The sequence below is a fragment of the Solanum dulcamara genome, chromosome 10, assembly GCF_947179165.1.
Source record: "Solanum dulcamara chromosome 10, daSolDulc1.2, whole genome shotgun sequence".
Lineage (NCBI taxonomy): Eukaryota > Viridiplantae > Streptophyta > Magnoliopsida > Solanales > Solanaceae > Solanum > Solanum dulcamara.
Window position 1 is genome coordinate 14,874,395 of NC_077246.1, and position 25,980 is coordinate 14,900,374.

The following is a 25,980-nucleotide window of genomic DNA, read 5'->3' on the forward strand; positions in this document are numbered from 1 at the left end:
AAAACGGAGTGAGAGTAATTATTTATTTGTTAGTTTTACCTAGTTTTTAAAACTTGTACTCTCCCCCAAAACAGAGACCCTTTTTCAATTGGATGGTCCTTTTTATATTGCGATTTCCTATGGCATCAACGCTTTCTTAAATCCTCCCCAATTTCTTGTCTACGCCTTCACCGTAAGTTCCCTATATCTCCTCCTCTTTGATTTCCTTTATGGTTTTACTTGTGCTTTCTATTCAATCTGCTTCATATTCATTTTGATTTGCATTTTCTGGAGATTATCTTATTTAATAATCGCGTATTGCATTTATCTATTAGGTTTAGTTAATTCTTCATCTTTTGCGTTAGGAATTACAATCTCATTTTTGGATAAAACTTAATCTCTCTATTCTGTTCCAATTTATGTGTTACTACTTTCTGTTTAGTCTGTTCCAAAAAGGCGAATGTAAATAATTTAACTTTAAAATTTTCCCTTTTACCTTGCAACACACATGATCATGAAGTGTTTCAGACCACAAATTTCAAAAGTTTTTTTTTGTTTCTTAAACTTTATGACAAATTAAACGTTGCAATATAAATTGGGATGGAGGGAGTATAATGTAAGACATGGCTTTATTACTCTTACTGGAAAGGTTAAGAGTAAGAGTTATTGGAATTTAAGTGCATGAAAAATTGTGATTTCTTTTGAGTCATGTGAAAACTCTTAGCAGCAGCAACATTTTCTGGCTTGTATATTCTTGAATTATTTTTTCCTTGGAAAGTTGGCAAAAATGTTCATCATTTACTTAATCCTTGCAGAGGAAACCGTTTCACTCGCAAACAGCTCTAACTTACTACTCTAACAAGGTCAAGGGTTCTTTTACTTGTTGTATGGCTTCCTCAACGGTTGGGGCACAACCATTATTCTCAACACTAGCAATATCAACCAATGAACCTGTTGTTTCAGTTGACTGGCTCCATGCTAACATCAGAGACCCCGACTTAAAGGTTTCTGATCTTTTGTCAAACACTTGGTAAAGAGTAAAGATGGTGATAGTATGGCCATTACTACAACTGTCTAACTACATTTTCTGCTCTAAATATTAAACCTAAAGTTGCAATTTTTGTTCACTCAACCCATGCCTTTAAAACGTACAGTCATTTTCCTTTTCTGTTCATTTCTATGTAGCAATGCTTTTGCACGTGTTTTCTTTCTCTTTCAATTTTTTGCGGTTGTATTATGTAAGGCATCTGTCAATAGAGCTGAGAATGTTGCTTATTTTTCCTTTTCTTTTGAAGGTGTTAGATGCATCTTGGTACATGCCAGATGAGCAGAGAAATCCACTCCAGGAGTATCAGGTACTGTCTCCTAGAAATTCTTTTTTCGAATGACACTGCTTTACCTTGAATCACTGATTGCTTTCTCGTAAATATGTTCATAGATAAGCAATTTTCATTTTCTCATAGTCACATTTATGGTAATTTTGTTCAACATTCACTTTCTTTCTGTTTTTCTGGTAGAATTTTCTAACTTCGACTTGAGCAGGTCACTCAGATTCCTGGAGCAATATTCTTTGATATAGATGGAATAACGGATCGAACTACAAATGTGAGACATCTTCCCTGCTAAATTATTTCTCCTCTTGAAAGAATGATTTTGCTCGACATAATCTATGCAAGTTACTAAACCTTCTCTGGTTTCAGTGTATTTTCCACTCTACCATTTTTTGTTTCATTTTAGTCTCATATATGTTTCTACCTATACTGTAATAGATGCTTCAGCTAGCCATCCTGCATGCTTTTGAGATAGATGTCGTCAAATTGTATGATATAAAAGCTTTGTTGATTTGTCATTTTGTTGATTTATCAGTTGCCGCATATGTTGCCATCCGAAGAGGCATTTGCAGCTGCTGTATCTTCTCTTGGTATCAAGAACAAAGATGGGGTTGTCGTGTACGATGGCAAGGGCATTTTCAGTGCCGCCCGTGTTTGGTGGTGAGTTATTCAATTGATGATAAAAGGCGGATAAGTTCATATCATCCCAAAGTGTCTAATCAATGGAAAAATGGATAATCAGGATGTTTCGAGCTTTTGGACATGACAAAGTTTGGGTTTTGGATGGTGGCTTACCAAGATGGTGTGCTTCAAGTTATGATGTTGAATCAAGTGCATCCGGTGATGCCATTCTGAAAGCTAGCGCCGCCACTGAGGCTATAGAGAAAGTATACCAAGGACAGATGGTAAGATGAACATTACTCCATTTCCTTGAGCTTACTGTGCTTGTACATCTTTAAACAAAACAAGATTCCACAAGAAGTTGTTTTTTCTATAACCATTCTATAGAATAGCACCTTTTGAAGCAATAGGGCGAGGTTCTCAGAGTTTTATTGTCTTCTCGATACTTCTTCCACATCATTCCAAATAATGTTTAAGTAGTGTCTCTGTTGGAGCTTCCTCATGTCAGGAGGGCTCCAAAGACAATAGCATCTTGTTCATGTTTAACCCTTCATTATGTAAGGGATGTCAACTTTTGTTTGAAACTCAAGTCAGACTTGTCTTTTTAGATTATTTTTCTCCTTAACCATCCTCTCATTATCTTAAAGGAAAATCTATCCTTTTTTATAAGTAACAACAACAATAACAACCCAGTGAAATCCCACAACGTGGGGTTTGGGGAGGGTAGAGTGTACGCAGACCTTACTCCTACCAAGGTAGGACGGCTGTTTCCTGGAGACCCTCGGCTCAATAAATTTATAAGTAAATTTACTGAAAAGTGAAAACAGTACCCAGATGATACAAAAATTACAGAGATGGACTTGAGAACTCCCAGCATATGCTTATAAGTCCATAATATTTCCTTGCTCCTTAATTGTATCCCCTTTGTTCCAAAAATACAAGTACTGAAGACAACTATACTGTACAAAAGTATTATTTTCCCTTTTCCAGTAACACCTATGATTCCTTTCTCACCATATACTCCAGGTTATACGCAAATGTACGGAGCACCGGAGCTGTTTCCTTCGTCTTCCCAATGTTTGCTCTCGCCAACTGTTGAGAGATTTCTTGAAGTCTCTAGGCATGACCCATTTAATTCTTACCATAATTAGGAAAAAATCTATATCTCCCTGCAATGTAGAAAGAGATGATTCACTGCTTCTGAGTAATCTTCACAGGGACAGCATCTATTTCGTAATGAATATTCTCTCTTCTGTAAAATTATCTTGTGTCAAGAAAGCACCATGAGTTACAACCCACCCAAAGCATGCTACTTTTGTGGGGACTTGAACCTCCAAATCATTCCATATCTGCCAGATTGTCTGCAATATTGAAAGAGATGATTCACTGATTCTAAGGAATCTTCACACGGAAAGCATCTGCATAATGGACATTCTCTCTTCTGTAAATTTTCTTGAATTGAGCAAGCGCCATTAGTTACAAATCACCCAAAGCATGCTACTTTTGGTGGGACGTTACCTTCCAAATCATTCTCTAAGGTCACTGATTCTCTGCACCAATTTCCACTGAAGCAGAATTTTATAGCAGGTCTTGACTATAAAGTAACCCTTCCCTGCTTTTTGTCCATACTATGAAATCGTGTTGATACAACTCAGTTTAGTTCTTCCACTATTTGCAGCAGTTTAATGACCTTTTCTATTTCAACCAATCTCTCATAGTTCAGTTTCCACAACTTCACTGCAGCATTCAGAGACTGTACAACATTTGTTTTGTGGCAATTTTATATTAATCCAGGAACAGCTCTTTTATCATACACCCTTCAACTCATTTATCTGTCCAAAGTCTAATCGTCATCCCATTACCAATCTTCATACTGCTTTTCCCGATAAATTTCTCTTCTTAGATCCTAATTGATTTCCAAGATGCAACTCAATAAGAAGTGTTTAGTATTTTGGTAAATAGTGATAAAATTTCCCATATTTAACATCTATTATATTCTTCCACAAGGACCACAACTATTGCTTGTCGTTATGCCTCCAGTGCCATTTGAAGAGTAGACTTGTATTATGATATTTCAAGTTCTTCCACTCCTTTCTCCATTGTTACAGCAGACCATATGACTAGATGCATTCTCTTCTTCTCAGATTTCCTTCCCATAGAAAATTGCTTCTTATCTTATTCAACTTCTTTTCTATATTCACAATGATAATAGTAAAGACATCAGGTGGGTGAGGAATTCATCGAAAACGCTGTCGACAGTGTAAATTTTTCCTTCAAAAGACAAATATTGCTTCTTCAAGATTGCCAACTTCTTCTCACAATTAATAATGATATTCTGCCAAGCACCAAGGTCTTTATATTTTGCTCCTAAATACTTGCAAGGTAGACAGTAGGGAATTTTTCCACTTCGTAACTTGAAATCATTGCGAATCCCGTTTCACCCCCTGATCAACATCCACTGGAAAAGTGCTGCTCTAGGACAATCTACATAAAGTCCTTAAACAAGGTTGGAGATGAAATCATGGTCAAACTTAATTCCGTCAATCAAAGCATTAAGGGTTGTGGTCATGTGTTATAAATTAGGCCGAAGGTATGAGTGGCTGTTGAAGATGGTCAATCTCTCATGCTTGTGTTTAGCCCAATTTTGTGAGGTCATCCATGAAGTGGGACAGGAGATCTCCAGTCAGGTTAGGGATTTGAAACATCGGGGTTGTGAGTTCCTTTATATAGTCTTGGATGGTGTGGGGGGAATTACCGGCAATGGGGGAAATTTGTTTTATTTCAATGTTGGATTTAAATCTTTTGACATCACTAGGACTTTGGACAGAAACATTTGGTACGAATGGGTGGAAAGAAGCCGCAATATGATGAGACATTCATCTCTGAGTAAAAAGATCATGGAGTGGATCTGTTTCTCTCTTAAAGAAGCTTCGAAAGATCAAAGGAATGTAGTTAGGAGATGGAAAACCAAGGACCTTATGAAAGGTTATTTTTGTACTAGAAAGTACAATGCTCATGGTAGGTATATGCGTATTTTGTCATTACAAGGTGAACAGAGATCGGTCTTAATTATCCTTGAAGCAGCTTTGAAAACTGCCTAGAAAGATGTAGCATTTAAGATAGAGAGCTTCATTAAAGGCTTTCCACACCTGGAAATGGTAGAGCCTCCAGAATTATTGAAGCTAACTATCCATATGCAAAAGCTGTCCAAGAAAGTAAACGGCAATCCAAAAACCTATGTGAAGCCTCTGTTAGTGCCAAGAAGGGTTTTCATTCTTACTTTAGATTCTCCTGGAACAAAGAATGATGGGTTGTTGAATAGATGTATAGTTGGCATTTTGGGAAGGAGATTTTTGAGAAACCCACTCCATCAGATCTTAGGAAGTGGACTCTGCTAATTAGAAAACAACCTTTTAAGCGAACATTTATGAGATGATTGGTGACCTATTTCTATTTGAGTTCCCAAATAGAAATATGACAGAGAAGATACTCTATGCTGAACAGAGATGGGAGACATTTAAATGTCATTTGGAATGGTGGAATCCCATAGCATGATGCATCTCAAACTCCCACACAGTCAACGCCACTTCTTGTCCCCCATAGCATGATGCATGTCAAGAATACTTGCAAATTAGACCTAGAAAAGGTTTAAGACCATGTTGACTGGAGTTACCGAATGAAAATGACGGAGAGGAAGAGTTTTAGGCAGAAATGGATAAATTGGGTAAAGCATTGCATATCAACTGTTAGATTCTTAGTTCTTATTAATAGGTCTCTTGTTGGTTTCTTCAAATTTTACAGAGGTCTACAACAAGGCATTCCCTTATCTCCTTTGTAGTTTATACTATCTATGGAAGGTCTAAACAATATGGTGAAGACATCAAAGCTAAATGAATGGATCAAGGGCTTTGAGATGGCTAGAAATGGAAGTAGTGGCTAGGAAGTTACGTATTTACAATATAAATATGCCGATGACACTTTAATCTTCTGTGATGCAGAAGAAGAGAAACTAAGGTTCCTGAGGGTTATACTAGTGTTATTTGAAGTGTCTTTGGACTTCACATCAATTGGAGGAAGAGCCTTCTCTTTCCCATCAGTGAAGTATCTGAGATGGAGCAATTAGCAACCATTCTGGATGGGGAAGTAGGATCTCTACCTACGGGAATGACCTTGGGGGAAAATCAAAAGTGTTTTGGAATAGTGTTATTGAAATATATGAAAAGAAATTATCCCGGTGGAGGTGGAAGTCTCAGTATCTTTCCTATAGAGGAAGACTCACTCTTATCAATGTTGTTCTAGATGCCCGTCCAACCTACATGATGTCTTTGTTTCCGATCCTAGTAAGGGTCATCCAGAGGATTGACAGAATTAGAAGAACCTTCTTGTGTCAAGGAAACAAGGAAACAAAGTTTTTTATTTGGTCAAATGGAAACCCTTGACAGTTGGTAAATCTCACGGTGGACTGGGAATCAGAAATTTGAAAATCTAGAACAAGGCACTCAAAATGAAATGGCTATGGAGGTTCTCTCAAGAAACTCAACTTCTTTGGGGGTGTGGTATCAAAGTAAAATATGGGGAAGAAAATAGTGGATGAAAAAGGAAGTTAGTACAGCTTATGGGGTTACCGTATGGAGATCCATAAGGGCGTTTTGGCCTGACCTGGAAAATTACTCTTTTGTGAAGGTACGTGATGGAAATAAAACACTTTTTGGAATGATAATTTTCTTGGGATTGGAAGTCTTCAAGAGAGATTTCCTGACATTTCTAGTCTCCTAAATCAACAAAAGACAGTGGCTGAATTATGGTCTCGTCAAGGTTGGGATATCACCTTCCGGAGAATATGCAAAATGATTGGGAGGTGTTCAGGGTTATGGTTACTAAATTTTTCAATCAATTGGAACTTCTCTTTGGGTTACAACTTGGGGTTGATAGACTCTGTTGACAAAGTCACAGCAGTCGTTCCTTTAAGGTGAATGCGACCGACAAAATGTTCAATCTATCTAATCAACGGATTGACAATTGACCAAGGAAGCATATATGGAAGACCAAAATTCCATACAAGGTGGCTTGTTTTGTTTGGATTTTTCCAAGGAGGCTATCCTTACTCAGGACAATCTAATTAGGAGAAGTATTTTCACTTTGCTCGAGGTGCTACTTTTGTGGAGAAAAAGTAGAGACAAATAGCTATCTATTCCTCCATTGCAAGACAATAGAACAACTATGGAGAATCTTCATAAATTTTAGAGACATCCTGGATAATGCCTGGTAAGACATACTGTCCTTGCATGCATTTGGTGGACAATTGGCAAAGAAGAATTCCAGATGTTTTGAGGATAAGGGCAACCCAGTACAAAAGATCAAGTTGAATTGCATTCTTTTTTTTTTCAAGTGTAAACAAAATTTCACCGACATAAGATACTATCTCTATTATTGATGTTCCAAATTCTCTCCAAGTCTTTAAATCAGTTTAATTTCTTAGTTTTATTCTCTCCAGGTCTTCAGATTAGTTTAATTTCTTAGTTTAGACTGGTAAATATGGTGTGGTGTACTGTTTTGGATATTATATATACATACATGTTATCAGTTCATAAAGAAAAAGTCTTGGATGGTGTGGGTTTGCTTTGATTCCTTCAACTTGCACAGAGCCTCATATACGACATTGACGGAATAGGACTAGCTTTAAGCTTAGTCTTGAACTGGTTCCGAGTGTCAATGTGGCAGAGACCTTTCTCCATGTCAGCTTCTTTCTGAATGAAGGAATAGCAATGTCACTCAGATACATGATTGTGTTATGTACTTTGCTGCATCTTCAATTACGAAGGTAAACTTTCCAAGTGCCGCAAGCATGTGTAGTGTAAGACCAAGATCATTACAAGGTTGTATCACAGCATCTTGTATTCCTACATTTTCTCTTGACCAAAAAATTGAGAGCATATAATGTGTTACTGTAATATAGTGATATTCAATCAAGTTGTCATAGCAAAATGCTGCAGACTCTTTTGTTTTCTACGGTCTACTTGAATTTAAAAACTCCTGCATTCTGTCTAGAGTCTAAACTTGTAAGTCTACATTAAAGATTGCACTGCAAGGTCACTCGCCAGATTTGGAGCATGTTCATTGCAAGTTTCAACATGAACTGGACAAGGCCCCACTCTATTCTGGATTTTTTGAGTAGATACAACAGAGTGGGGATCAATAAGAAGGCATGCAAGATATTGAACACTACAACTCTGGTCATTTGGTGGACAATTTGGACAGAAAGAAACAACATAAGATTTAAAGGCAAAAGGAGGAATATACATAGCATTAAACTTAGATGTATTTTCTTGTTAGATTTTTGGTGCAACTTGTCCAATGTAAACGATGTTGATTGCTTGTTAGATATGATTGGGGAGTTGTGCAATAAAATGGAAATCTTGACACACTTTCTTAGTGCTGTCTTTTCCATTTATAAAATTTAGCCTTAAACAGTCTAGCACCAAGGATTATGTCATAAAAGTGGTGGTTTTGTTTATTTCATTTATTTTATTCCTTAAACCACAATGCCAAAAGTTTCAAGGAACTTAATTGTTCTTCCATAGGATGAAGTGAATAATTTGATGTTTGACAAGTTCCCATTTCTTTATGCTTTGTTTTTTTGGGGCTGAATATGATGAAAATGCCTTTTTCAATCACTCTTTGTCCACTTGGAATTTATGAAATAAAGTTGAAACATCAGTTTTTCTTGCCTTGTAGAACTTTTTGGTACATTTTCATTCTCCCTCTTGGAACTTTTCATCTGCAGGTTGGACCTACTCCTTTCCAGACCAAATTTCAGCCTCATCTTGTCTGGAATCTTGATCAGGTTGGTTTCCTTGTTGTGCTTTCGGCCTACATCACTTGCTGGTAGCTGCATCTAGCCATGTATCATGAAGCTGGTGGTAATGGCAATGACCTTTTTTAGATTATCGACCATTTAGCTGTATTCAAAATCCAACTGCTTAAAATTAGATCTCTTTTGAGAAAAATGATTGTATTATAAAGTCTCCAGCACAAAGACTACGCTGGGAACAATATTTACAGTTCAAAAAGCAAAACAAAAGGTAACATGAATGGAACTTCAAGTGGACTGTGGTTTAGTGGGTATTTGATTGTAACCTTGTTGGTTAATATTTGTTACCCTTGGTGCTTTGTTCTGCAAAAATCTGCCTCAATTTCCCTGATTGACTGGGAGAACTCCAATAAGTTTGTGAAGAAAATCTAGTAGGACTAGGACTATGACCATTGGAGGTTGTTTTCTACGAAATACTGTGATCTGTTTGGGGAAGCTGGTTATAGCTTCTCTTTGTGAAGGTTAATAGTTTGATGATTGTATGATATTCCAATACTGGAAAAATGTGAACAGTCTTGTCACCTAACATATGTCAAAAAGATTGAATCTTTCAATATATTCTCCATAAATGTATGTATTCTCATCAGAATACTTCTAGCTTAGCTATAGATATGGAGATATGATTTATTTATATTTTCAGGTTAAAAGGAACATTCAAGACAAGACTTATCAGCATATAGATGCTCGATCGAAAGCTAGGTAATTCATGATGTCTGCAAACACATTTTTAAAAATGTGATTGACTAATATGCTAAGCTATTTGTTCAACAACACTCACATGAAGATGAGAGTAAATTTTATTTGTCAATTATCTTTTGAAGCAATTACAACCCTTGAGGATTTACTTTTAAATTTTACTTCTCCCTCCTAATTTATGTGACACATTTAGTTTGAAAATGTTTGACATATGTTATGGATAATAGTGATGTTTAATTTGACCATCCCATACTCAAAGAGTTCAACATCAAAGTTAAATGATGAGGTCATGTTTTTCTTTTCAACAGTTAGTTCAATATGCAAGTCAAATTGTCTTTGTGCCTTGTTAAATATGTTGTTTGATTAGATAGTAATATCTTTTGGCATGTTTTTTCATCTATAGGCCCTTGTTGGATGCTTCCCTTATAAACAATCAGCTCAATATGCTAGTCAAAGAGTCTACTGTCTTACTTGTAGTCGGAGTAATAAATTTTGGGATGTCTTGCGATTTAGATAATTAGATTGCCGTTATAGGAATATGTATTTCTTTCTTGTGCTACATTATCTTTAGGACATGTAGACAGAAATCTCTTCTCCTAATGTTAATGTTGGCATAGCCAAGTTGAACATTTTGTAATGGCTGCAATTGATGTGCCTTAATGAGTAGGAAAACTTAGAGCCCGTTTGGATTGGCTTTTAAGTTGGTCAAATCTACTTTAAGTCAGTTTTTGACTTTTGGAGTGTTTGACAAATATAAAATAACTTAAAATAAGTTAAAAACCAAAAGTAGACCTCCCCTTACTTTTTATTTTTGACTTAAACGCTACTTTTTTTAAGTCAATCCAAACGGGCCCTTAGATAAACGTTATCAGTGATTACCACCGAGAAAAGATAAAATCTGAAAATGTTGCAATTATATCTTTCCTAAATATGCTCAGGATTACCACAATCACGGAGTAAGGAGTTATTAGGGTTTGAGACATCTCATATATCTACTGGTTCATGAATGGACCACACATTGCATAATGTTCGAAATAGGCAAGGTGAGGTGCTTATATATGTTCTGTTTATACAACAACATACCCAGTGTAATCCCATGAGTGGGGTGTGGTGGAGGATAGTGTACGCAAGCCTTAACCCTACCTTGAGGAAGTAGAGAGGTGGTTTCCAATAAACCCTTGGCTCATGAAAAGCATTTCAAAGCAGTTTAAAAGAGAAAACAGTAGTAAAATAGACATCAAATAAGGAAAGTATTACATAATATTCCAAAAAGGAATGGTAGCAATAGAAAAACAATGTGAAAATCGAGGTACAAGAAACAACAAGTAGTAGCAAAAATCACATGGCAAGGAACTACAATAATAATGCTAATACTACTAGTATGAGAGGGGAATAAGTGCGGTTCTCTACACTACCACTAAGCCTTTCCTGCAGGAAAGCAAGACAAATACTCAACTACCTACTAAGATTCTACCCCAATTTGTGACCTCCATATTTACCTATTTAAGGTCATGTCTTGTGTAAGATGAAGATGCACCATGTCATGTCTAATAACCTCTCCTTAATACTTCTTCGACCTACCTCTATCTCTCCTTAAACCCACTATAGCCAACCTCTCACACATCCTAAATGGAGCATTTGCGCATCTTCTCTTCACATATCCGAACCATCTCAGCCTTGCTTCTGTCATCTTGTCTACCACAGAGACTACTCCAATCTTGTTTCGGATATCCTTATTCCTAATCTTATCTCTCCTATATGCCAACACATCCACTGCTATATCTTCATTTTTGCGACTCTTATTTTCTAGACATGCGAGTTCTTAACTGACCAACCCTCCGCCCCATACAACATAGTCGACCTAACCACCACTCGATAGAACTTGCCTTTAGGTTTTGGTGGTACATTTTTATCACACAAGACTCTGGAGACGAGCCTCCATTTCGTCCATCTAACAAGTAATGCCAATACAATGTGTAAGATCATCATCAATCTCTCATTCCCTTGGATTAAACAACTACAACTACATGCCCAATGTAATCTCACAAAGTGGGGTGTAGGGAGGGTAGAGTGTACACAAATCTTACATCTACCTTGGAGGTAGTGAGATTGTTTTCGATAGACTTTCGGCTCAAGAAAAATGGTTCAAAGCAATATAGAAAAGGAAACAACAGAAGTAAAGAAGCTATGGCAAATCATTCTAAACAGTAAACTACAACACAATAATACGATAATTGTTGAAGAGTCCCACATCAGATGAAAAAAGGGCGTTAGTTAGACCCAAATCCTAATTTAACTTGGTATCAAAGCAGGACCCATCCCAGTAATGTTTACCGATGATGGCCCCCAGATAAATTGTCCACGCACTAGATGTCCGATCCTGGGTGTAAGGTGGTGGGGGTGTTGAAGAGTCCCAAGAGCTCTTCTTCCTCTTCTTCTTGATCTCCAAATCTATTACTAGGAGCTTATTTTAGGTCATAAGAGTCTCACTCGAGATAACGTTGCAGTCTTTACAAAGATTTTTATCATCTTTCTTAAGGAGAAAATAGTATATTTGAGTCTTACCCACCGTACTATGGAAAGTTACCAAGTTCTCCTCATTCGAGAAACTCGAATTGGCTACCACCAACACAAAAGCTCTTGCAAAATTCAAAAATGAGGCTCTCCCTTAGTTCGTGCCCCCGAAACTAAAGCCTCTATGCACATCGTCATAGCCCCTCAAAGTTTACCCGTTGTGTCTATCTCCTACAAATAACTTTTCAGTGGGCGCGGTATACCTCCCACTACCTCATCCAAATCATCCCAAAATTGCTTCTTATCCTCCTAACCAAAGCTCGCTTGCGGTGTATGCACCGGTGTTGTGAAAGGTGATCGCCTTGTCGTCAATGGCGAGAGGCGAAGCGAGGCGACCCTTCATCTCCTATTAACTTTGTGGCAAGGCGATCTTCAAAAGGTGACGTCATGGCGACAATAGCAACAAAGGCGAGAGGAGACAAAAGTAAGAAAGACGTCGCTTTTGTATTTTCTTTAAAAAAGGTGACCAATTTAGGGTTTTAAGAGGTAATTTTAGGGTTTTCTTTTCAAATTTGCTTGTACTCTTAGGCTGCAACTGCGATTGTGACTCTAACCAATCGAGTAGACTAGACTTCTTTGGCTATCGGCCAAACTTTTCCAGCGACTCCAAAGTCCAACCAATACATATTTCTTCTTTTCTTATCCTATTTTCTTCTTCTTTTCTTCTTCAGATTTCTCTTCCTTTGTTTCTTTTTCCTTTTTCCTTCTTCTTCTTCTTCAGATTGCAGAGTTATTTCTACCATTGTTTTTATCTCACTGTTTTGACTTTGGTTTTGTTTTTTTCTCATTCAAGTTCTAGACTTTTAGTATGTACTATCTATTTTTCAGTTTTTGAATTGAAATGTTAATTAATATGTTATTACTATTGAGATTTTGATTATTTATATATGCAATTAAATATTTTAATTTTTTGGTATTAATTGGCGCCGCACTTCAAAAAGGCGAGCTCCTCGCCTTGTGGTGAGGCAGACCTTTGTCGCCTTTCGCCGCCCAAAACACTGGTATGTACTAATAATGTACAAAGTGGACCCTTCGACGTCTAACTTTATCGTCATCATCCTATCGTTGACCCTCCTAACCTCTACCTCTTGCTCCTTTAGCTCTCTTTCTACTAAGATTCCTACTCCATTCATATTCCTCAAACCTCCTGAGTACCACAACTTATACTTGCTAGTACCTACCCATTTGGTCTCCTGGGTACAAGCTATGCTAATCCTCCTCTTCTTGAGAATCTTGACTAGCTCTATGGCCTTCCCTATTAAAGTTCCTATATTTCAAGACCCTACACAACCTAAAATATCACATAACCCACATACCATCCCTGACCCTAGCCCCTGCCCCTGATCGAGAACATGACCCCAGCCTACCATCATTTGCTAGAGCTGCTAAATCAAATAATTAATGAAGGGTTTAAATCAAAATGAGCAAGAATCAATACAAAAGGCAAAGCAAGAATCTAAAAGACCAGAAGACCCTTCGGGGTGGTCCAATGGTTTGGGCTTGGGGCTTACATGTTGGAGTTCTCAAGTTCGAAACCCCTTGCCAGCGAAAGCAAGGGGTTTGCCTTCTGGGTCAAACTCGTCGCACCGAACTTGCCTAGTGCAGGTTACCTTTTCTGTGTGGTTTGAAAGCTATTGCATAGGAGCGGGTTTTTTACCCTGTGCGTACCCAAAGACTAGTGGCTGCGGGTTTCCCTTGTCATAAAAAAAAGAATCTAAAGAGCAGAATTAATAAGGCAAGAATAAAAGCACAAACAAGTAATAATCTAAAGGCATGTACAACCGAGAATCAATAGGGAAGGAATCAAAGCACAAGCAAGCAAGAATTTAAAGGCGAGTATGACTAATAAGACAAGAATGATAGAACTAAATAAGACAAGAATGATTTCCCCTGGTTTAAGACCCTAGATATTTGAAACTTCTTCTCTTGGGGATGACTTGCCTATCAAGCCCACTTACACGCCAACCTTGTGTCTCTCTTCACTAAACTTGCACTCCAAGTACTTTGTTTTGGTCTGCTCAATCTGAACCCTTTAGACTCCAGGATTTGTCTTCAAACTTTCAGCCTAGCGTTAACTCCATCGTGAGTCTCGTTAATTAGTACTACGTCATCTGCAAATAACATACACTGTGACACCTCTTCGTGGATATGATGCGTCAATTCATCCAACATCAAGAAAAATAGAAATGGGCTAAGAGCGGGATCCCTGGTGCAACCCTATCATGACTGAGAAGTGTTCTAAATCTTCTCCTACTGGTTTTACCCGGCTCTTAGCTTTATTATACATGTCTTTATCGCTCTAGTGTATGCCACTGATACATTTCTGGACTCCAATCACCTCCATAGAACCTCTCTTGTGACTTTATCATAAGCCTTTTCTAGGTCAATGAACACCATAGGCTCTCCTTACCAAACAAGACCATTAACTCCAGAAAATGCAAAACCTCAACTTTTTCTTGTAAGAAACTAAGGTGCCTAAGATGCAAGCATAAGCAGAACTGTTGACTATACTCTTCCAGATGTCACAACTTGCGGCCCCAGTTAAGAGCCATTTGATTGCTTGATATGCATTGACATGTATGTGCATAGGATTTAGAAAGGACAACTACTTCTCTTTATATTTTTAGAAAATTACTAGCTTCTTTCTTGTGATGCCAAAGGAGCAATTCTCACATTACCTTCTATAGTAGGATTTCTTCCCTTTGTGGCGTCAGTTCCTTGCTTACCAATAAAAAAGGATTGATATATACTGTTTATAGGTACTTGTATGATGATGGTCTAGGAAAAAATCATCTGTTCTAGAATAGTTTTTACAGGGTAGGGCATATTTACATTTCAGAAGATGGGGATATCGACGATGATGTTTCACATCGTATTGGTGTAGGGTGGATGAAATGGAGGCTCGCCTCCGGAGTGCTGTGTGACAAGAAAGTGCCACCAAAACTCAAAGGCAAGTTCTACAAAGTGGTGGTTAGACTGACTCTATTGTACGGGCGGAGTGTTGGTCAATCAAGAAACTTCATGTTCAGAAGATGAAAGTCGTAGAAATGCGAATTCTGCGGTAGATGTGTGGGCACACTAGGATGGATAGAATTAGGAATGAAGATATCCAAGATAAGGTGGGAGTGGCATCGGTGGAGGACAAGATGCGGGAAGCGAGACTGAGATGGTTTGGACATGTGAAGAGGAGAGACACAGATGCTCCAGTGCGGAGGTGCGAGAGGTTGGCTATGGACGGTTTCAGGAGGGGCAAAAGGAGGTCGAAGAAGTATTGGGAAGAGGTGATTAGACATGATATGACACAGTTGCAGCTCATCGAGGACATGACCTTAGATAGGAGGCTGTGGAGGACTCAGACTAAGATAGTGGGCTAGGTGGCTTATCTTTTCTCCATAGTAGTCATAGTTTTGCTCATTTGTTTATTAACATTTGATTTCTGCATTTGATTAATGCTTATATTTGTTGGTCTGGTTTACTTTGGGTATCCTATTTATCTATAGTAGTTAATGCTCCTTTCTTTCTGGTCTTTCCTACCCTGACTTTCTCGCTCTCATTATTCATATTTTTATATTATTTTCGATATGCTTGGCTCTACTGACCTTATGTCTTGTTTTTCTTGTTTTTTCCTCTCTTGTTTTTCTCTCTTAAGCCAAGGGTCTTTCGGAAACAACCGCCCTACCTTTCAAGGTGGGGGTTAGGTCTGCGTACACTCTATCCTCCCCAGACCCCATATGGTGGGATTATACTGGGCCTGTTGTTGTTGTTGTTGTTGGCATATTTACATTTCAAGTTATTTTGGTGAAGTTGCTTTCTTAGTCTTTTTTATTTTCAATAACTGCAATTTTTTTTTGCATAGTCATATCTTTTATGAGTGGACTCTGTCCAAGAATGAGTATTCGTGTGTATCTTCTTTTTTAGTAAACTACAATGCAGACACCGCTCTCTGTAGGTTTCAAGTTTAAAACAAAGCTACGTACATGTGGTACCTAAAACCTACATACTTAAGATATGTTGTTGCGGGGAAGTGGTATTTTAATTTGGATATTTAAAGATAAAAATGTACCTGGTCATAATATTAGGAAATAAACGTTTATTAAGAAGAGGTAATAGAGGGCATAAATTAATAATCAACTGCTGCAGACTGAAGCAATTGTAATTGTTTAATGTGTAAATTTTCTAGAGTTCATTTTATGCAAAGCTTAATTTCTTCATAGAGTTCATTTATCAAAAAAATCATCTGGAGTTTTGTTTTGCACCGTTTTAGGTTTGATGGTATTGCACCAGAGCCTCGAAAAGGAATTAATAGTGGACATATACCCGGGAGCAAGTGTATTCCTTTTCCACAGGTGGGAATCTGTTCATTGAAGAAAAAAAAAATGATCTTTTCAATATTCTATGGCAGTTCTGTTTCATCTCCTATGTAAAACATTTCCTGCTTTCAATGAAGATATGACGAAGTATTTCCATTTGAATAGGTTAAATTATTTGTCTCATATTTCTGCAGTGCATTTGATGCTCCTTGACCATGGAGAATTGACTTCCAATCATTGGTATCATCTGGATTATCGAGTGCATGACAATATAAGTTTCTCACATAGACAATAAATAAAACCATGAGCTTGTATCGAGTTTGATGCATTTTGCTTATAACCTTGTGAACCAAGTGTTGAAGGCCTAAAATCTGAAATTCCAATACAATACCTCACAGGGATGCAAGTCACAAAAATGAATGTGAAAATGCTCTCAGGCACAGTTATCGAGGTCAGAAAAGACTTCTTTTCCAGCCGTTTTAAAAGTTTCTGGCGTCCTTACAGTTATTTATTAATCACATTCATCAGTGATTAATCCAAAAATTAGTATAGATTCAACATGGGAGAGAATAGGAGATACTTTTCTGTGGGATTCAAGTCACACATGATATAAATAACTAGACTCAAATCAAGGTGGAGGTTTGGTTTGAATAGGTGGAATAAAACAGAAATTTGATGTGCAGAACTACTTTTAGTAGAAAAACCATGGAGTGGTTGTACTTTTTTTTACGAAAGGTATCAAGAGATTCTGATATGCATGCAAGAAGGTGGAAACTAAATGAACAACTTTCAAGTTTCTTTTGTTACACTATTAAATAAATCTTGTTTTAGACTGATCCAACAACCTATGCCAGTTATAGGGATGGGGAAACAAGTATTTCGGTTATAATAAAATGGGACCAATCTTTTTGGAGATTGAAGCAAATAAATCAGTCCTTGGTAACTCCAAATGCAGCTCTGTAGAATTGGCAACACAAAACTGCAGAAGATTCTCAATTTCCGGAAACAAAAGAGATGGCGACTCACGAAGGAGACAATTATGAAGATGCTAGGACTATCCTTGAAGGTGTGGGGAGTAGAAATTGATATTATAAGGGCAAATGAAACATGCAAATGATTGAATATAGAAGTAGACATCTGGTCTGTTGAGGAAGCAGACCACTGAACATACAGATGCAGGAAGAGATAGAATGGGAAATGGACCTATTCTTATGGGTTCACCAGAATGTGATCAAATTGAGCAAGTAGTTTGGGGTTGATTTTCATGGATGCGAAAAGGATGCACTGGCTCTTTTTATGAAAATTGATAGCAGAAGGAAGGCAAATTAACATGAGTTAGAATGACTAATCATGACTATATAAAATTAAAAGCCTGCAAGAATTCAAAGGTTTGGTCTTTGATATGAAGATAAAAAGCAGTAGGGCAAGGAACAAAGGGAAAGAAGTTTCATACGGGGAATAATGAAATGTCAAAATCATATCCTGAAATATGAGGGGGTCGAATCCTAGAGCAAAGAGGAGAGTGATATATAGTTGGTTCTTAAATGGAAAGCAAAAATATCTTCTGTTTTCTGGAAATAAACTTAGGAGATATAAGAAAAGGTCAAACTTGTGGAAACAGGGGAATTAAGTATGGGCAATTAGAGTGTAGTGGAACTAGTGGATATTTGTAATAATTTGAGATAGTTAAACATAGGAAGGGGGGGGGGGGGAGGGGCGCTGTTGCAACTGACTCTTATTCTCTAACCTACAAATTTGTACAAAAAGCCTCAAGATTTCAACTGGCATTTTACGGATTATACCCCGAATTGCGACAGAGAAGACAGGAAGTTTGGTAGGAGATTGGGACTGTAAGGGGCTTATTTGCAGGGCCCTGGATGGGGTTGTGACTTCAACTTAGTCAGATCTCCTTTCAGTAGAAGTAGAAGCACCAGGTCAATGACATAATTCTCTGACTTTATCGAAGATATGGAGCTGATTGATCTTCAGCTGGTAGGGAGAAATTACACAGGAAGAGGGGGAAACTACACATGGACTAGAGGGAATAGACATCTGACATCATCTAGAATTGATAGGTTCCTTGTATGGAATGGAATGACACGCTCAACAATATCAAGCAATAAATTCTTCATAGAATTTGTCCAGACCACACTCTAATAATCCTACGATGTGATAGATGGGAGCAAACTAAATCTATTACAAGTTTGAAAGCGGTGGTTGGAAATTGAAGCTTTTAATGATAGGAGTCAAGAACTGTGGACAATCTTTTATTATAGAAGGAAGGCCAGACCACATCGCTACTCTAAGCTCAAAGATTTGAAAGATGAAGCTCAGGCAGTAGTGGAAAATGGAAATCAGGATATAGGGGAACAATTTTTATTTTGAATCAAATTGAAGAACTGAATGCTATACACACCCAAGCACGAACATCTGGTGCATTTGGTGCGTGGACAATTTAATTTGGAGGCACGACATCGGAAATGAGAATTGGGATGAGTCTTGCTCTCATACATGTAAAGAAATGCACCTTGGGTCTAATTCAACCTCGAAACTAGCTCATGAGGGGAAGATTGCTCAAGACCATATAAAGAGACCAAATAACCCTTGTCCCACCGATTTGGCACTCCAACAGATGACCAGTTCCACATCGCCCCTTTAAGGGTTGTGTGGTCTCTTTAATATGGATTGTGCAATCCTGACCTCTTGAGCTCGTTTTTGGGGTTGAGTTAGGCCCAAGTTCCATTTCTTTATCATGATATCGGGGCCATTCCCATACCAATTCATTGATTCAGATGTTGGGGCTTTTGTCTTATATTGTTCACTCTCCAGATGTCTAGTCTTAGGTCGGCGGGGAGGGGGGGGGGGGCGGGGTGGGAGTCCCCACCTTAGTGGGACAAGGGTTTATTTGGTCTTCTTTTATGGTTTTGGGGCTAAGTTGCTTAGACTCGGGTGCGGGTGTCTGAGACGGATGCGAATCCGAGAGTCGGATTCGGCATAATCTAAATTTTAAGATTCAGGGATACGAATCCGAGTATGGATACGGGTGCGGGGATTTGGCTAAAATATTCAATATTATAAAAAATATAGTTATAAAGATAAAGATATTCTTCCCCTCAGAAAGATGAGAAAAGTCATTTAAGGACCTTCAACCAACTCTCCTTACAAACCATTGTTACTATCTACCATAAGTCGGAACACAACCGCTTGAATATTTAGCATCTCTTTGTTTGGCTTGAAACATGTAGCTACGAATATTGACCAAGAGGAAAAGTATCTTGGTCAAAGTATTTCATGTGAGTTGACCACATCCCGCACTCGCACCCGTCTGATGTACCTGATGTAGGTTGTCCATGGACTCTTGGTCAAAGTATCCGATGTGGGTTGACCAAATCCCACACGTATCCCGCACTCGCACCCGCACCCACACCCGTCTCGCGTCGACACGGGTGCGGCAGCAAATATGAAAAGTCCGCGCAACTTAGGTTTTGGGCAATTCTCCCTTCATGAGCTAGCTTTTGAGGTTGACTTAGGACCAAGGTTCATTTCTTTACATGGTTTCAGAGCAACCACATTGACCAGCTGATGATGGAAGGGGAAACCATTGTAGAATCAGTTGATATTAAAAGGAGGATTATTATATTTCAATTCTCTGGAAGGAATGGAGGCACTCTTGCAATATGAACAATTGTCCTCAATTTCTACTGAGGAACAACAAGAATTGCAGCCTTTTGTGGAGAAGGAAATTTTGGAGTGTCTGAAGCTTTGTGCAGTGGATTAAACTCCTGTACCAGAGGGATACACTACGGATTTCTTCATCAAATGTTGGGAGGTAGTTGAAATAGATACAATTGCAATTTTTCAGAATTTTCATACCTAGGAGGTGTTTTAAAAAAACTTCAAAGCATATATGTGGCTTTGATCCCTAAGAAGAATGGAGCTAAGGAGTTGAGGCACATTAGACAATCAGCTTAATAAGGAGTATCAAATAGAGCTAAGGATTTGAGGCACGTTAGGAGTATCTACAAGCTAATTCCAAAACGCTCACAGAAAGACTCAAAAAGGTGATACACAAACTTGTAGACTGACAACAAATGTCATATATAAAAAGGATGGCAAATTATAGATGGTGTACTAATTGCTAATGCATGTATAGACTCCCGACTGTAGGAGAAAAACCCGACATTATGTGCAAGTTAAACATTAACAAAGCATATGACTATATTCTGCTTGGAATTCTTTATACGATGGGGCGTGGGAGGAAATGGATCAGTTGAATGAAGTTTCGCATAGGTACTATCAGATTATGGATCCTCTGAAGGTTGCTTTCCTTCTCAAGGAGGACTATGACCCCTTGTCACCTTTTTAAATTTATTTTAGCTAGGGAAGGGATCCAACAGCATGTTGAAAACTGAACACAGGAATGGCCGGATTAGGGGTTTCAATGTGGCAAACAATCAAGCAAAAAGGCGGATATAACTCACCTTCAGTATGCATATGATATCTTGATTCTCTATGATGCAGAGGAGAGCCAACTGAAATATCTGAGGGTCATCCTTGTCCTTTTCAAGCTATTTAATGGTTTCATATTAATGGGAGGAAAAGTCAGATTTTCCCCGTTAATAAGGTGCCCAGAATGCAACAAATGGCTAAAATAATGGGAGGGGAAACTGGAAGCATCTAACTGTCTACTTGGGGGGGGGGGGGGGGGGCGCCTTTAAAGGCCACGAGTAAGTCCAGAGATATTTGGACAGGAGTCTTGGAAAGATGTGAGAGAAAGCTGGCTAGATTGGACATGGAAGTCGTAGACTAGACTCATATTACCTATCTCTTGGAGGCAGGTTGATACTTATCAACTCTGTTTTGGATTCTCCTCTACCTACATGATGTTACTATTCCTGTATCTGCAAGTGTGGAACAGAGAGGCAGGATGCCTTGAGGAGAAACTTTCACTAGCAAGGAAATAAAGAGGAGTGGTTTCCATCTAGTCAAGTGGATAACTCTTAATTATCAGGAAATAACAAGGGGACTGGAATCAAAAACTTGAAAAAACAAAACTGCCTTTTGATGAAGTGTTTGACCAATCACACTGGGTTACTCTGATAAAGGCAAAATATGAAGAGGGGGGTTTTTGGATGACCAGAGGGGTGAACAATCATTATGGTTACCAGTCTCTGGAGATCCATAAGAAATTTATGGCCAAACCTTTAGACAACTTGAATTTCAATGTGAAGGATGCAAGGAAAATGATTTTCTGTGAGGATAATTGGTTGGGTATTGGAAGTCTAAACAACTATATCCTGATATATACAGTTTGAATCAACCGCAGAGGGGCTACATTGGAACAAGTATGATTTACACAGGGATGGAATCTGACTTTTAGAAATCTAATATACAACAACAACAACAACCCAGTGAAATCCCACAACATGGGGTCTGGGGAGGGTAGAATGTACGCAGACCTTACTCCTACCAAGGTAGGACGGCTGTTTCCTGGAGACCCTCGGCTCAGTAAAAGCATAAATGCATAAAAAAATGTTAGATAAGAATAGAAAATTAAAAGCTTTATGAGAAAAACAACAAACAAATAACGAATAGATAACAAATAAATACAAATAAATAAATACTAATAACAAATAACGATTAAATAAATAATGAAAGCGTCACAGGTAAAATTGAGTAATCAAAGCATAGAAAGTAATAAATAATAACAGAAATAACAGAAATCAGAAGTCCAAGCGCAAGAGATCGTAATGCACTACTACGCCTATGAATAGAGAAGAATAACGAGACTATGAACTAGCCTTCTACCCTAATGTGGGTCCTCCACACCCTCCTATCTAAGGTCATGTCCTCCGTAAGCTGTAATTGCGCCATGTCTTGTCTAATCACCTCTCCCCAATACTTCTTCGGCCTACCCCTACCTCTTTTGTAACCATCCATGGCCAGCCTCTCACACCTCCGCACTGGGGCATTTGTGTCTCTCCTCTTCACATGTCCATACCATCTCAGTCGCATTTCCCGCATCTTGTATTCCACCGAGGCCACTCCTACCTTGTCCCGAATAGCCTCATTTCTAATCCTGTCGCTCCTGGTGTGCCCACACATCCATCTCAGCATTCTCATCTCAGCAACTTTCATCTTTTGAATGTGAAAAGTCTTAACTGGCCAACACTCCGCCCCATACAGCATAGCCGGTCTAACCACCACTTTGTAGAACTTGCCCTTAAGTTTTGGTGGCACATTCTTGTCACATAGCACTCCGGAAGCGAACCTCCATTTAGAAATCTAATATATGATTGGGAAATGAATTGAATAGCAATTTTCTTTTTAACATTTTGGAAAAATGCAAGGGTATAAAGGAGGGTGAAGATACACTCAGATGGAAAGAAGTATAGGAGTGGATTTACACAGTCATTTCTGCATATAAAGATCTGAACCAGGAGGAATCCCAACTCAGTCTCCGGCCTTCAAAACATATGTGGAAAGTGAAGATAGCATATATAGGGGTTTGCTTCTCTTGGTTGGTAATTAAAGAGGATGTCCTTACTCAAGGCAACTTACAGAAGAGGGTAATTTAACTTTGTTCAAGATGCTATTTATGTGAACAGAATGTAGAAACAATCAATCAACTGTCTCTACATTATAAAGTTATGCGCCAACAATGAGATCTATTCAATATTCATTCATCAACCTCAAAGGTATCAGGTGGACAATGCTTGAGAGAACTTTTGAAGTCATGACAAGTTAGAACTCGGTCGTTGGGGGGTGGGGGGATTTATCACTAACAAAAACGGATTAAAAATTGTCCCAGTAACTAAGGTATTTTCAAGATACATGCTGTCCTTTGTAAAAAATCAAGATGAATTGTATTCTGCTCTTTAGTTTTTGGTGTAAATTATAGATGATCCAGATTCAATTCTAGAAATTCTAGATTCCTTGTAAGAGAAGCAAGGATGGTAGTTATTTTTTGGTCCTTAGATGTAACACTCATATTTTGGTTTCCAGCACAATCTTTGATGATTTATATACTGATTTTGTTATATTCTCAAAAAAGAAAACAAATACTATGCTTCTCAGGTCTGCCAAGAATCATTGTGGGCATATTGGCTCTTGGATCCTACACTGATGCCCTTGTCTGCCTGCAAAGATTCTTGAAAACTGAGGCATTCCTGTCTCTTTATCCCCTTATGCTTGACTTTGCACCTAATCCCTGGAAAACCCATTGTGTGTAGTACCTGTTCAGTTTTCTAGCTTCTATCTATTCTTTGATCATTTATGTAGAGACTATCTAGTTGAAGCTCTGAATCAACCTTGGGTAGTCTTCATCACTATGAGAGCGTGAAACAATGAAATGCAAGCTTCACATGTTTTGCCTGCATTTTCCTTGTTTCCAAAGCTTAATCCCTACTGATTAATTTCTAGATCAAGTTCTGTAGCTGTGGTATATTCAAATCTATATGTTTGTGGTGATTCTTATCAGATGCTGGATGGCTCACAGACACTATTATCCCGTGAAGAGCTTGAGAAAAAATTTGGTCAAGAAGGTAACAACTAGTCTCTTGTTCTTAGCTAGAGTTTGGGCATGTTGCATTTCTGTGGTTATGCTTTCCTGCTACTCCTAGCTTTGTTGAATGTTAGACCTCATAAAAACAGTGAGCCATATGTTAAAAAATGGAGTGTTTGTATGTGGCACATGCTACCACGAAGGTCAGGTTGGATGCTTTAGTACAACACTAGGCAATAAAAATATAGTCAGCAAACTGGAGCATTAATTATTAACAAAATGTTTTCCGTAGTGATTTGGAAAAAGATTTTAAAATATAGTGCACAAAAAATGGTTACTAACAGAATTTACATGTAAATCAAAAAATATAAATTAGTATTTGAACTTTATCGATTTGATCTTTTCTTCATAGATTTCTCTTTAGTAGTTGGGTTGAGCTTAAATGGAGAAAAGATGGTCCGTGAGAAATGGCCGACCCTAACTTGTTTGGATTGAGGCATAGTTGTTTTTCTTGTTGATTTCTCTTAATTAGGTAACTATTCTAACCTTGGTTCTTTTAGCAGGTATCTCTTTGGACAAGCCTATAGTTGCCTCTTGTGGCACTGGTGTAACTGCTTGCATACTTGTCTTGGTTAGTTAAATCTTCTCTCATACAGTTTATACTTGTACTGTTGTACATAAATCAAGGCCCAGTATTCATAATGGGTTATTCCATTCTCACAAAAGAGGGATGAATTCAAAGTCCATTTATCTTAATCTTTTTAGGGCCTCCATCGACTGGGGAAGACTGACATTCCAGTCTATGATGGTTCATGGACAGAATGGGCAACACAGCAAGATACATCTGAAAGATGAAGACGTTTGTAACGTCTGCTTATTTTTATGGGTGAACAATGAGGATTGTGAATCTAGATCTAGTTTTCTAAATGGTTAGTGTAACAACTTCTATTGTATTGTTGAATAATAAAAAGGGAAAAGAATACGAAATGTCTTAATTTTACCTTCCATTATATTTTGGAGCCGTTGATACCCTGGCCGTTAGCAAATTGTATCATATTTTCTGTTGATGCTAACGAGCTCTAGTGTACACTGAAAAGCTTTGAACCCTGTCAAAATATTTCTAGTGAAGATCTGAAGATACTCATCTACTTTTGATAATGTTTTTGACTCATGGTATATATACGGCAAAGGAGATGACAAGCTTTTGTTCTTAATTTAAAGGATGAAGTTAAAACGCTCTCGAACTTGGCATGGATTGTCACTTTCGTCCTTAAACTATGCTTAGTACTAAAATGCTCCAATGCTCGGATAACTGAACTTAAAAACACCCCAAACTCATAGACTTTAATAACATGTGTTCATGCGTTGTCCAGTTGGACTTTTTATAAAATATATCATCGATGTAGGCTTAATTAAAATAAATTTATATTCCTATATATACACACTAATTAAAACATTAGTTTTTTTTAGAAAAAAAATAATAAATGGTGAAATTAATTAAAATACCCTTGAAAACCCACTCGACAACGGCTACTAACCCCAATTTTCTCACAACTCTCTCAAATCCTCCCGTTTTTTCTCGCTTCTTCATCCACTTTTTTTCAATATCACTCTTTTCTTCTTCTTCTTCCGTTTCATTTTACAGATGCAAGGGATAAAGAGTAAGGCTGCTTCTTTCTATTCCTCATCTTTTCATCTCTTCACTCTAATTTTTTAAGGTGATTTTATTTTTTCTTTTTTTATCAAATATTTTAGATTTTCAAAATTTGAAGTAAATTCACTTATTTGAAGAAGTTATTTTACTAGTTTTGTATACTCATGTTCTTGTTTCTGTTATTAAGCCTAACAAAAAAAAGTTAATCAAAAACCTACAAATTCCTCTTTTCTAGCAGAAATATAGAGAAGAAAAAGGAAAAAAAACTTCATATATTTTGATTGCTTTTATTTTATGGTTGTGCCAATGTAGATTGCATTGCAATTTCATTATTATTGATAATTCTTTGATTTAAGTAAGCTTTTTTTTAATTGTTGAGTGGGTCTTGTTGTTGTGTAAATAATTTATTGTTGTTTGTATTAAATAACCTATTGTTATTG

At 37.7% G+C, this 25,980-nt stretch overlaps 1 protein-coding gene across 1 annotated transcript; it reads left to right on the forward strand.

Moving 5' to 3' along the window:
• Positions 1–63: 63 nt before the first annotated feature.
• LOC129871144 (thiosulfate/3-mercaptopyruvate sulfurtransferase 1, mitochondrial) lies at positions 64–25,034 on the forward strand. The gene is made up of 12 exons (XM_055946029.1): positions 64–172; positions 795–983; positions 1,275–1,334; positions 1,522–1,584; positions 1,846–1,970; positions 2,053–2,215; positions 8,716–8,775; positions 9,443–9,501; positions 16,337–16,418; positions 23,863–23,926; positions 24,450–24,517; positions 24,652–25,034. The coding sequence occupies exons 2-12, from the start codon at positions 867–869 to the stop codon at positions 24,739–24,741; spliced, it is 951 nt and encodes a 316-aa protein (XP_055802004.1). The 5' UTR covers positions 64–172; positions 795–866; the 3' UTR covers positions 24,742–25,034.
• Positions 25,035–25,980: the final 946 nt, after the last annotated feature.